Source organism: Falco punctatus (assembly GCF_963210335.1).
Source record: "Falco punctatus genome assembly, chromosome: 5".
In the NCBI taxonomy this organism is placed as follows: Eukaryota; Metazoa; Chordata; class Aves; order Falconiformes; family Falconidae; genus Falco; species Falco punctatus.
In genome coordinates, this window is record NC_137584.1 from 22,898,709 (window position 1) to 22,912,892 (window position 14,184).

The following is a 14,184-nucleotide window of genomic DNA, read 5'->3' on the forward strand; positions in this document are numbered from 1 at the left end:
CCTTTTTAATAAAGAAAGAAGCAGCTGTCTGGCAAATCTAATAGGTTACAGAGGAATTATGTCAAGCGCAGAACAGCAGGAGCAAGGGAGAAACACTCATTACACATTTTTTAAACTAACCATAGATGGAGGGCAGTGACTTCATTTTTTATCTTTGCCTCTGCAGATCATCTGTACCAAGGAGAATGAAAATTATGAAAAGCTCCTGGCTACCGCTCCCACTGTTTTCACGCCTCATCAGCCTAAAGAGGCCAGGCAGCCCTGATTAGCACAGCTTTACTCTATCTCAGGGAATCCCAGACTTACGAACAGTTGCAATGCCCCCTTGGCCATCCTCTATTGAACTCTTTGAACCAAAGGGCCTGTGTCACCTTCATCCTGGTGACTCCCTGGGCCACTTCCACCATGTAGAACAGCTATTAAACAGCAGTGTCCACATAGCAGCAGAACTTCAATATATTTAAAAGAATTAAAGACTAATTATCCCCCCTTTATAAGCCCAGAGCAACGAAAAATGTGTATCCAAGTGTAGAACTGGGCTTATCGTTTGTTAGTGTAAGATTTATTCTCACAGTATAGGCACACCAAGTTGGCACAGCATCAATGTATTAACTCAAGTTCCCCAAGTGCTCCCACAGATATATGGTATGCTGCCTGCAGAGAGTCAGAATGCCAGATAATTCCGTGGGGCCCCAACAGTAATTAAGCAAAGTCAACAGGCAAATTATAAGTGAGAAAACAGCCTTCTATATCTTATTTGGACTTAAGGTTTTGTGGTTTTAAACATGCCTGTTGTGGATATCACTGCTAGCTGTTACTTAGTAATGGATACCAGTAAAAACCTCTAAGACTCAGCATTTATATCTATAGAGAGAACAGAAACTGTGGAAATGTTACTTCATGCATATGTTTTTCCCTATTTGGCTGGGTTTTCTTAGCCACAGCGTGTTGGATTAAGATCCAAGCAGCCACCTGGATGAAGTATCTTATCCTTGAGGAAATAAAAAAAAAGTAATGCATTTATTGATCATAAAATATTTTTCTTTTAGGAACTGAGGAGTGTGTTTTCCCAATTTTTATGTTTATAAACAATTATAAATCCCCTCTGAGCCTTCTCTTCCGCAGGCTGAAGAGTCCCACCTCTCTTATCCTTTCCTCATGGGAGAGATGCTTGAGACCCTTTGTCTTCTTAGTGATCCTTCAGTGAACTCCATTAGCTTCATATGTAGTAGCACCAAACTTTTGCCTGCCCTGGTATCCTCATATCTTTGGAAAAAAAAAAACCCAACCAACAAAACCAAGCCCAAAAAGAATAACTACTTTCATTAGTGTTCAGACAGCAACCAGAGAATCAGTCCTTTTGGGGTCTGCAGGGGTAGCTGTGCTATGGAACAGTACAACTTCTCAATCAAATACCATATTTTCATGCCTTTATGTTTGTAGGTACATGACCATGCAATCTATTTACTGGCAATGAGAGTTTTGTTGCTAAATGTCAAATGTGCACTAAAAATTCACCCTACGTAGCCCCTTGTTTAAAAAATGGAAATCTGGAAATAGCTTTAAGTCAGGAGAAAGGAAACCTGCAATTTCTCAGGCATTCTGTGGAATCGTATGAGCTGTAATTGAAAACTCCCTCATGCAATGTGACCTTGTCTGAATTAATTGCTTTTCGAATTACTGCTCAATAGTTCAGCAAACGTGGAATTCTCTGAGTTTACTCCTTGCCAAGCAGAGTCCTACTGGCTGAGAAAAGTAAAATGGACAAAAGACAGTTCTGTACTTATCACCTTTTTCAGTGGACTCTTCCATACACATGAATTTAGTAAAGCTACCTACTATGAATTAGATAAAAGGAAGTACATATACAACTGATCTGACAGGTTTGCATTTTGCTATGTTTTCTAGAAAAATCAAGTCACTGTAATACAGTGTACTGGTCACTTAAGGCTAGTAACTATATCCCCTGACACCAGCAGTACTTCTCCAAATATTGACTGGAAATCCATGAAGCAGGAGAATTGATCTTGGACTGACACCTAAGATAGGATAACAACCCAGGATGCCTTTATGTACCATGACCCAATCCCCATTTTGCTGAAGTCCATAGCTAGGTAGATTTTTTTGTCATTAAACCTTTCATGAAAACATACAGTTGTAGCCAAAAAACAGGTTAGAGGAAAATGCAAAGTAGTTTTAAGAAACTGAAAAGGATGTTCCCTTTTATTTATCAGACTAAAAGCTGAAGAACTTAACTGAGGCCACTTGTCGCAGCACTCTCCAAACTACCACACTGTGACAAGGTCTTATACCATCTGATACCAGCATACTCTTCATGCCAGTCCCTCTGCTGCCTTCTCCTCACCTCATCCAGGGCATGTGTTCTCTCTTATCTTGCTTCTTCCTTGGCTGCTCTCTCTTCATTGGCTCTCAAGGACCTAACAGAACCAGCCTCAGCTGCACCTTATCTACATCGGCCAACACCCCTGAAGCCAGCCCACAGTTGCATATTATCAATGCTAATTAACCCAACTTCATTCCTCTACAGCCACGCAGTCAGTGCTAGTTGCTGGAGAAGGATTTCCTGCCTCTGACCAGAGTGCTTCAGTTCCTCCTTATATGATATTTAGTCTTTTCTGCTTCAGCAGTTTCAATTTGCATATAAAAGCAATATTCACTGAGCAGATATCCCACCTGATGGGTGAGTGTCCTGAGCAGCAGGCTAGAGTGGTAGCATCTCTCTCAGTAAAGGTGAAAGTGGTTTATACAATGTGTAATAATGCCATCAGGAGAAACTGAGTGTGCCCCCCACATCTGAAAAGGCGATAACCTGGTTTTGGTTATCCTGGATGGCCAAAGGTGCAAGTATCAAATTACTCTCTGTCTCAGAACATGGATTTAAACATGTTCTTTTGCTTCACAGGAGATCATCCTAACTGCTACCTGCAGTATCATTGCAACGCAGTAATATTTCTGCATTCACGGTAAAACCAAACAACATCAGCAGGAGAAAAAAAACACCCTGTGAGGAACTATAGCACATGGAATAAGTCATATAGAGTACATCTAACAAAAATAAGTTGGCTTTCTCAGGCAAAGGGCTAACAAGGGAGAGAGCGGTTAATATCTTCCAGACCTCCTCATTGGTTACGTTTTCATAGCACAACCCAGCGTTGTACCAGGGTATTTAAATTAATTTTCAGTAAGACAACCTAGGTATTGCATGTGGGATGATGTGTTACTGCAGCACTGCTCCCAGCCTAGCGCACTCTGCTTCCCAACAGGACTACACAGCCAGGGCTCACTACACACTGAGCTGATGGTGCCACGGCTCTGATACTTCAGGTAGCTTGCACACCTCCCCGCAGCACTCTGCCACACTACTCAGACTTCACCGGAAAGAAGCCTTCCAAGTGAACACAATAGGGAACCGAGCTGGTACCACCTGGAAAAGCGACCCAGATTTTGTGAGCTCTTCCTGAAAAGCAAAGCATTGCTTGCAAGAGTAGCAAAGATGTAAGGCAGTAATAGTTAGGATGACTGCTGCACTCCGTGACTTCCCATTCAGGAAATTACATGTTGTCTGTGATGGAGGGGCAAGGTGGGAGGCAGCAGCAGCTGGAGCTGTATTTTCTCAGCTGTGCATCTGACAGCTGCAACTGGATACAGTTCAGAGACAGAAAGCATATGCTGTCATTCAGGGCTTTTAACATGAAGTACTTTCTACTGGGTTCATTATCTCTTTACAAAATGAAACAGGATGGCTAGAAATGCCATAACCACAATGAAATATGAGTCTTAGCAGGGGTCACACAGAGTCCAGGTCTAGCTACAGTGTGTGCGCAAGGCTGGCTGCCTCCTCTGCATTGTCATTTGTCTCATTCATTTACACCTGGGGCAACAGGTAGTGCCCTTTATCTTGTCACACAGACTCCATCAGAGGTGGAGAAGTCTGGCTTCAAAAATAATTAAGGTAATAATTAAGCTGTGTGGGTCTGTGTAAAAGTTATGTGTTTATTAGTACCATAGATATTACCAATGAACCTACTGGGCTTTCTCTGTAAAGTTGTATACATTTAAAAAGAGCTAGTTAGCTCTTACCCCATCTATTAGAAAACCCTGTTTACATTCTCCATTAATAACGTCTCACATAATATTCATCATAGCTGCAAACTTCTTACCTTCTGAAAGGTGTTAATGCATCTAGGAACATTTTAGGAAAATGCATGCTGTAAATATATATTCCATACTTCTGTAATTGAAATCATAGATCAAATATTGCAGTTTTAATTTTTGATTTACATTTTTAGTTACATGAATTCATTTTTAGCTAAGCCTGTGTGTTATGATTTAATTGCTTTACAACATCGATAAGAGGCAGTCATGACCTATATCACTAAAATTTCAAGTAATAATTAAATTGCAATGCCTATTAATTTTCTAAGAAATTGCTTTAGTTTCTTTGCCAAGAAGAGTTTGCTACATCAGAAGCTAAAAAGGAATTAATGTAATGTAATTTTCCTAAGAATTCAAAAGACTGAATTTGAACTGAAGGCTGATGTGAAACTTTGACCTTTTTGACGTTTATTTGAATGAAGCCCATATAAATGTCAAATATCTGCCAACACCATTTTCACATTCCAGGCAACTGCTTCTTTTGCAGTTTTTAGAGAGGACTGAAGAAGTAAGATTATTTTTTTTTTTTAATCGTAGTAATGATAGGAAATGAAGCATCTCCCTCCAAAGTGACAGGGCCTGAAGAGAGAAATATGGAAGATTTACCCCTAGGGGTTTTAAAAATGAGAACTTATTTGGCAACTGAAATTTTCAACTAATAAGGAATTACATAATCCTTAGTATTCTTTAAATCAGATAAATATTACTAATTTGAATATTTACCCTACACAGAAGCTGAGGAAAAACTTGATCAGTGGTACAGAGAAAGTATTTTGAATATAGAACCACACTCAGAACTGTATATAGTCCATAGGCTTGGAAACAGTTTTGGCTCAGGAAAACATCTCAAATAAACTTTTTACTCCACAATGTCAATATCACCTCCCTACAACAAAGCAGAAAGATTACATATTTGGGCAAGAATATCTATCTGACGTATAATTTCTGAGATGAGGGAGAAGCCTCGTGTGAAACGTAGGTTAAAGTTTTAAAACCCACAGTATTTAATCAGCAGAGTGCTAGTCAATGCAAAACATTTTTCATAAGTATGAAAACACTGGGATACAAACATATTTACTGCCTAATCTGGTTATTTTCCCAAACACATTCTATTATTCAGCTTTGTTGCTTGAGAGAAAATAAAATAAATTCCTCCAGAGAGAATTTTGGGCTTATTTAACATATAAACTGAAGACAGCTTAGGCTAAAACCAACCAACTTAGTAGTTGTGTCTTTTGCCTTGGAAGGTTTCTTCATAATAATCACACAGTACTATAGGACAAAGATGAAAATTAGTCTCTGGAGTAGCAATAAAATCCCATTTTATATCATGATAACATCTCTATTAAACAAAGGACAGAAATATCCCTAGATGTTACATCTAGGCATTGTAGGCCACAACTTCTGATTTTACACAAAGTTATATGTAATAATTAATATATTGTGCTTACCATAAAATAATATTTTATGCTACTTCTGGAGTGAAAATTTATGTTATCCAACCTCAGCTTACTTCCTTTTTAAGCTCCCGATGTGTCAAGCAAATAATTTAAAATTTATTTTTTATGATATGTTTTGAGTTCTGTTTCTACCTTTTGTAGATGGGTAGCCTGCACTGCAATTTAGCAGTATGGGACGAGGACAATATCATAATTAGAAACTGTCATTAACATATTTGGTAACATAAAAGTGAATTTGCATCACTTAACAAAGAATACATATCTGTTATAGATTTAATTACTCTGTTATAGATTTAATTATTTAACTGCAATCTGTGCAATCTTTTCTCTACCAATACTAATCGTTAATATTCTAAAATAAATAAAGCTATCATCTTTGCTAAGCAATTAATAAGAGAAAAGAAAGTAGCCAGAAGCACGTTAAAAGATCCTAACAGTGAATGGTATAACAATGAACGCTAATGATCACTGATTAGTAATAGCAGATGTGTGAAGCTCGCCATGATGTTTATGATTCAGTGTATTGATACAACTGGTTACACCTTTGCTAAAGGTAATTAATTAATTCCTTGTCAAGTTAATTGTCTGCAAGTGTTTAGACCAAATATTTCAAATTTTGCTTCTCTTTTTCTTTTGGTACTTTAAGGACCTAAATTAAAATCATTGCAACTCATCTCATTTAGAAAATCAATTACTTGATGGATAAAAATATATAAATGTCTAACAATATCTAAATGATGCTTGCATTTTTATATATATTTGCAGCTGGATAACACTATGCATGGGAAATGGAGGTTAAAAGTCTAGGTCCATGGTATTACGCTCGCAGGATTCTCCCCAGAAGGAGCTTATTCCAAGCTGTACCCACAACAGTACAGTACTGCAAATCTGAGAATACTGGACACTACACAGGGAAATTACTTCCAGTGTCAAACATCCTCTTACAAAGCAAGACAACATATTTTTACATGCAGAACAGTGGAAGGGTCAGTGTAGATTTGCTTACCTGTGGTTGACCTGATAGTTGAGGTGATGTTGGATGATGCCATCGCAGGTAAACATTCATCATCTTGGGAATAGCCTGCCTGAATGGCACGCAAGTAACTGTGGCTTCTTGTTCGGAAACATCCAGGGAGGTCAAGGGCATCCATTGCCTGAGCTTCAACTTCACTAAACACTGATTCACACACCGATTCAAATTGCCCATTAACCTCTGCTTCACTCATCTGAATAAACAACAACAATGCATTTGATTTTTGACTTGCTTTTTTGTGATCATCACGGCCTCAACATCTCAAATGGACACCTGTACATTGATGAAGAACTGTTTTAGCAAATAGTTAAAATGTCGTAATCCCTTCTGATCACATTCACATTTTTTCAACTTACATCAGCTGTCTATATGTATATAGTAAGTACATCACACATGCCATACAACTAATTTTACATTTTATATCTTTTGGCATATACAGAGGATTGTTAATACATGACTTAATAGTAACCAACAAGATCACTCTGTGCTGATAGAAATCCACACTCTGCCAGGATAGGGGAATTGAAATCAGCTGTACTAATAGCCTCAGAAGGTGAGGGTGGATTGCCTGGGTTCCTCACTTAACAGCAAAGTTACTACTCATGTGGATATCTAGTGTACATGGCAGGTTTTTCTTCCTCTCACTATCAAGGGGCTCAAGGAAGTATCTCATGCTTGAAGAAGTGTAAGTTGAGAGGAACTGATGCTTCTGAAAGGTTTGAGAAATATTGCATCTAAACTTATGTCCAGTGGAGCATGTGAAAGAATAACCATTGTCTGAAATAGGGTGAAAAGTGGTCAGATGAGAAAGTAATGCTTGGCCCACCTTTAGCTGAGAAGGGCCCTAAACCACACTCCCTGGTTAACTGGGTTAGCCATTCAGCTACCGTGGGATGCAGCCACTACTGCTGCCTTTTCTGCAGCAGCATTATTTTAAGTCCGATACTTCTGCCACGGGCTGTGTGGAGGAGCCCTGCCTGCTGGAGCACCCGAGACGTGCCTACCTGCGCTACCTGCCAGGCTGGCCCCTTGGGGGATTTCAGCACCACCCTCCAGCTCCTGCAGGACTTGGGCAGGAGCCAGCATCTACCTGCTGTCTGAAGGCTGGGCATGATGCAAACTCGTACATTTTTGGGCAGCTTTCATGCTAAACAGGGTTTAGGCAGGCTGGCCAAGCTTAGGGAACCTGGCGGTAGGGAACTGTGTATTGCAGTTTTGAAGATGAGTGCCTAAATTCTACCTTCATCATTTTTAACAGGCTCTCTGAGATCAGCCCTAACTACCTGCAAATGTACCTGGATAATTCAAAATTGTGTTTATACAAAATCAGATAGGAAGCTAACACTGATATGACCTCCTGATAATATATTTTTTTTTTTTAAATGGAGAGTGCTAGAAATTAGAATCAGTCTAAATACTAAGTTAAATTTGTAGCATCACTAAACAGCAGACCCAGTTGATATTACTTTTTCTACATGGCTGCTAAGTGCATTTTTCATGATTACTGTTCCTAGTACATTACTCATTACGGAAAGAGAGTGAGTGCAAATGTTTCAAATGTTTTAGGATTTTGATTAAGTAAATGGAAATTTCATATGGAACTTCTGATGATAATGAATAACTGATATTTTAATTTCATGTAAGACATCTTGGCTACTAAATCTCTTCTGAAAGAAATTACATTACCCATCATAAAGTTTGTTTCTAATAAAGTTAAGTAGACTAATGCAATCTAATGTAAGGTTAAAACCCCCTATCTTACTCTGAAATATTTTGCATACATCATTGATCAGGAAATTTATGGTAATGTAGCCCATAAACACTAAGTCCTAACCACTTCTTTGAAACTAAGGTAATTGACAATAGAAAAATAAAAGTTTTAGAACTTAAATTAAAAATATAAACCATGGAACCCAGCATCTTTCTTGACTCCACCCCTGGTCAAGAGTGAAAAAGAAGGGCCCTCACAAAAAACATAATTATTAAAAAGACATTAAAAAATACCACAAATCATACAATCTGCTATTATGTAGATAGGGCAAGAAGGTGATGGTGTTATGGAAAAGGAACAGGAAACAGCAAAGGTTCAGAATTTGTTATTTTAATATATTCACTGTGTGTAGTATCTATTAAATGCATTTGTTACTGGTCTGGAAACAGCTGGACTGTGAAGTAGGAAGTATGTGGTTGACACAAAATCACGTAGTTTAGTGAAGACTGAAAAAGAAAGTAAGAAACTATATCCAGCAGGTTTAATTAATCTGGCCAATTGAGCAATCTACCTGCAAATAAAATCTATTATGGACATCTTTCCAGGTAATGCACATTGGAATGAAGAATTTTAACATTGCTGAAACCAATTAGTCATTATGGACAGCTCAGTGAACATCTCCATGCACAGACATGGCCAAAGAGGCAGAAGATGTTAGAATAGTTCTATATTACAGCATTGTTAGGTGACAGCCAACAGCACTTGCTTTCAATGCAGGACCTAATTCTTATGAAACTTTCTCAAAACCAGAGTGTAATAAAAATAGAAAATAAGCAAACCAGGATAATGAAAACCAATGGGAACGATGGGGACAGGTTTCACAAGGGAGCTATGAAAAATAATGAAAGGTTTGGAAAATGACTGTTTCTAAATCTGATGCGTGCTATCCCACATAAATTAAGGAATTTGACTGAAGGGCATTAGTCAGGCAACTAGTCCCTCCCAATTCTCTACAGTCCGTGGAGCCTGCCCAGTTTCCAGAGGGCTTTCAGCCCGCTTGGGATGTGCACTGTTCTGGAAGAAACTCTTTCACTCCATTAACTACAGAGGAATCTTTAGGTGTTGCCTCAGTTAAAATCTTTCAAGGTAGATGAGTTGAATCCAGGCCTGAATAGCCATGCAGTACAAATTGAATGTGAATGAATATAAAATTACTTTAAAAAAATACATATTTTTTTAACATAACCATTGTGCACAGTTAGCTACTATACCCTTAGGTGTCTCACTAAATGGTCAAAGAAAAATAAAGACATGTCTGAGAAGAGGGCAGGGCCCACCTGTCATGAAGCAACACAGGGAAGAAATGTCAGGACCAATGAACATTAGAAACTTTATGTAAAGTCCTCTGCAAAACAGAACATGCACATACTTCATCAGGCTGCTTGCACCCCAGGCCTGATTCAGATCTCACTTCAACATGATTTGGTACTAACTAACCAACACAAAACTAGCAGGGTGGAAAAATGCCTCTTTTCAGAAGTCCCCATACACAGAGTAATTGATGGGAGTTATTCTTTCACCCAGAAGTGAGGGACTGAGTTTAGAGGTGAATCACTGCTCCTTTGGAGCATAATTATTTTAATCTATATCTTAATCTGGCAGCCCACATTTGCTGAAATCAGAGTAGATATTTTCAGAGGATGAGTATTATAAGTGAGTGTGCCCCTTATATTCAGTCTGAATCCTCTAAACATTCAAATATTTAATATAGACTAAAAATCAAAATACCAGTATTTATGTTTTTAATGAAAAATAAATGGAAAATATGCGTGATAGTGTCCCTTTGCTTCTAGCATTCGGTATTTTCCTTGAAATTTTTAACAAGGGTTACATTCCTTAGAACTGAATTACTTTGACAATTCACATCCTCATTTTGATATTAATTAACCCCCCCCCCAAACTAAACCCATCCACTAGTAACAACTCTTGCATCTGTGATTAACCTATAAGAAAAGTTATAACAAGAATTTCCCACCTGACTAACACAGCTGGCCTGACTGAGCGTGCTCACTGCTCTCATATAGCTCTGATTCCTTGAGCGAAACTTTGGGGAATTGTAGTTTGCAGAGGGATCCAGGTTGTGACCCCCAGGCACGTCACTTGCAGTTTGAAGGTAGCTCTGACTACAAAGGAAAGAGGAAGAAAAAAGGAAAGGGTGTAAAACTACAGATGGAATCAATTAGGACACTAAAGACAGTAATTTGTATGAGACACAAATCCATTCCCCAGGGTCCAAATCTCTCTCTCTATAAAGCGTCATAGATCTGTTGTAGTCAAACGCCTTAGCACAAGCAGAGAATCTGTCTGCAGTTCTGCTACCTAGATGATATGAAATTTTAAGTCTTTGCTGTATTTAAACATCATCAATTCTCCTGGTTATTAATGTTGAACTTCACCAGAAGAGAATGTCTAGGTCAACAGGAACAAGAACCAGAGCTAAAGCACAAACCAAAGTAACTAAAAATCTTTCTTCACAGATAAAATCTGCTGCTTGTCATCTGGTTTTCATCAGGGTCTTTAGGCGTCAAGAGACCTTTTATCTTCAAAGGATTGATATATTTTTACAAAAGATCAAAATATCCCATGTTCAGCTAGAAGAATAGATTAATCAGGTACCTGGAGCAACTGCACGAAGCTCTAGAAATGCGTTTCTTAGAACACATCTCCCAGTTTGGAGGACTGGGACCTTAACACCACACTGAGCCCCTTTCAGTATGCTTTCACTACAGGACTATGTTAGTCTTCATGTTTTATGATAAATACATTGATTATCTGTCATTCCAGGAAAATAAATAAGCCTAAGAACAGTACTTGGGCCTGGATACAAAATTACAAAAAAAAAAAAAAAAAAAAGTCACAAATAAGGTTTATCAGAGTTCTCAGGACCTCTGGAAATCAGATTTTAGAAGTCATGTGACACTCATCCCTAGATATCAATGCATAAACTATTTAACGTTTCAGATAACGTTGGGTTTCCTATGGTAAACAGGCAGGTTTCATGTTTAGCCCTTAACGGCAGCTTTAACAAAAACAGTTTCTGGGAACAATAGATTTGTGCCAGTTGAATGTCTGTCAGTATTGGCAATGCAGTTATTTCAAGCTGAGCTGGCAGAGTTACTCAGCCCAGCAGTGGCTGTGACACATGCCGGGGCTATCAGGAATTTCCCTGTGAAGGGGGAAGCTTCCTCTCTGGAAGGACCAGACCACTCAGTGAATGAGAAAACCACTGGTCCAACTCCTGGTGCAAAATGATGCCGAAACCAGGACCTTTTTCTTAGACCCTATTTATCGAACACTAAGTGTGACCATAGGCTGGTGCTTGAGAAAGGACTCAGCCTTCCTCACTAATATGGACACAACCTGAGTTTGGGCTGGATGCAGTCCCTGAGGAACACTCGGGGAGGAATCTCAGACCTTTTGTCATGGCCCTGACTAGAGAAGCAATGTGTTGAGCTCCATCTTCTTCTGTGGTCACGTGCTTTGATGTCAGACGTGATGACCCAGGGTTCCCTCACATCACCAGCTGCAAGAGCAGATGAGATTTATGGATCCTTTCAAGCTTATACTTGGGAGATCTGTTCTCAAGCACTTCCATGTATTCTCCCTGACTTGGCCATCTCAGGGGCAACACCGACATAGCCTTGCTTCCCCAGTGTGTCTGCCAATGCTGGGCTATCCGTGCCTCTAAGACAGGCTGCCTTCTTCAGTAAAAAAGGACAGGTTTTTTTTTCATCTTGGTGCAAGGCAGGCATTTTTTTGAATTCTTAAGAAATTTCCCTGGAGAAAAGAAATTTTTTTCTTCCCATCTTTATTCAGTGCCTTCTATGGAATACCTCTGTAACCCCACAACAGGGGCAAACTACGTTGAAACTGTGCTATAACTGCGGAAACCAAAATGAAAATGTATGAGATCAATGCAGGCATGTGATCAGAGGTTAATTAAGTCATAACAGTCAAAGTGATTTGCATATTAAGATAGCTGTCTGATAGTGGGTCTAATTTAGTTTTAGATGATAAAAACAAGAACTCTAGCAGCACTTTTTTGTTCCCATAGGTATGAAGACAAATACACTATAACAGGCAAAGCAGTGCAGTCTCCCTAGCTATATTTAGTTGCTGGATGTAACTAAACCTCCTCTCCTTTATAGGCAGCAAGCTGATGACTGTCACCTGCTTTGTGTCATTATGATTCTTTGCATATGCTTTACTAAATCTGGCTGGTATTGTTAATTTAGTATTTTTCCAAACAGATGAATCCCTTCTGGACCTTCTGCTTGTCAGCAGGTGGCAAAATCTGGGATTCCAAGTTCAGAAAGAGTTTGTTTGAGGTTTCTTCATTAAAACGTGGGCCACATTAAGAAAAGACAGAAGCAATAGAATAAATGGATAAATTATTAATTAATTCATAAACTATGTAAAATTAATTAAACTGGCTTCTAATAACTGCCTCCTTTGCTAAGTAATGCTCAACAACCTAGTACTTCATTACATACATACCAGGTCCTTGTGAGATATTGCTATCATTAAACACAATCAACAATTTCTACAGCAATAATTTCTTAGGGAAAGAAACCCAGTATTCCATGGTACTGCTAAGCAGCTGAGTTTTGATGGATCAGTTTGGACAATACTTGAGAGTTAACTAATTTTTCATTTATCAGAGGACAGCAATTGATTCATAGGACTGTAGCAAAATAAAATAAATGTTACATTTCTGTAAAAGCATTTAACATCCATTTGTTTAATACTTTGAATTTTTTCTGATAAAAAGAAATCATTAGTTTTCATTTCTAAGATATACACTCAAAGTTATCTTCTAGGATAAACGTGTCAATACATGGTAAAAATGACGACCTTGTTATAAACATGATCCAGAACCAAAACACCATAGAACCAGAAGTCAGATGGGAAAGTTGCTCTTAAATGTCATTATCTGTTGCTCAAGGAACTTCCATGCTTGCCAGCAGCACTACAAAACACATGCCACATGTGACATTGCTAAATGCTGACTTTTTTTATGATATCCACTCTATCTATAAGCTTAGGAATAAAATTTTTGACTTCATTTCCAAAACTCCACAACTCTATCACGTTGGTAAAAGAAAGTAATAAGATCATCTATTATAGAGCATAAAAGAAAATATCTCAGTTGATCACTGAAGAAGGGCAAGACAAGCATGAGCACATGAGACGGTTTGACAGTTTGTTTCCAGGAACGCAAAACAAATACACACATTAACATCAAGGAGATGACTAAAGTTTGGTACCGTGGAAAAGGAGCAAGAGGATGAGATGAACAGGAAAAATTAAATTGGCATGTTTGTTGTCTTCCCATTTGCTTTTTCAAAGAGACAAGCTCTTAGAAATGGATTCCCTCTTAAAAGTGCTTTTGCTCTCAAGGGTTGTTTGCCCCTTTCCGTTGGGTTCATAGGAAGTCCAGGGCAGGTAGGAGGAGGTCTTTAAATTTAATGAGAAGTATCTTAGCTGCAAGCAAGGCTAAAATCCTAGAGAAATTTTTGGGAATAAGGCAGTCCCATGTCATGACCTTGCAGGTCTTGAGAACTTCTACTCTAAAAGTGAAGCTTTAAGACTCCCAGTGAAGCTAGCTAAATCTGCAACACCACTTTCAGTGCTTAGCAGATTGCCTGAGTGTATTCAAGGACAAAATACTGTAACATAACCACATAAAGTGAGCTATAGCATGGCACACTGAACTGGGACAGTATATCTGATAGCATATCTGG

The 14,184-nt window shown here is 38.6% G+C and overlaps 1 protein-coding gene across 1 annotated transcript in view; it reads right to left on the reverse strand.

Annotated features, from left to right (window-relative positions):
- DLGAP2 (DLG associated protein 2) overlaps positions 1–14,184 on the reverse strand; it is a 501,923-nt gene that overhangs the window by 60,283 nt on the left and 427,456 nt on the right. Inside the window, exons 8-9 of the mRNA XM_080387773.1 lie at positions 10,416–10,563; positions 6,643–6,862 (exon numbers count right to left, since the gene is read on the reverse strand). Of these exons, the coding sequence (XP_080243899.1) occupies positions 6,643–6,862; positions 10,416–10,563 (368 nt within the window). The remainder of the gene's footprint in view (positions 1–6,642; positions 6,863–10,415; positions 10,564–14,184) is intronic.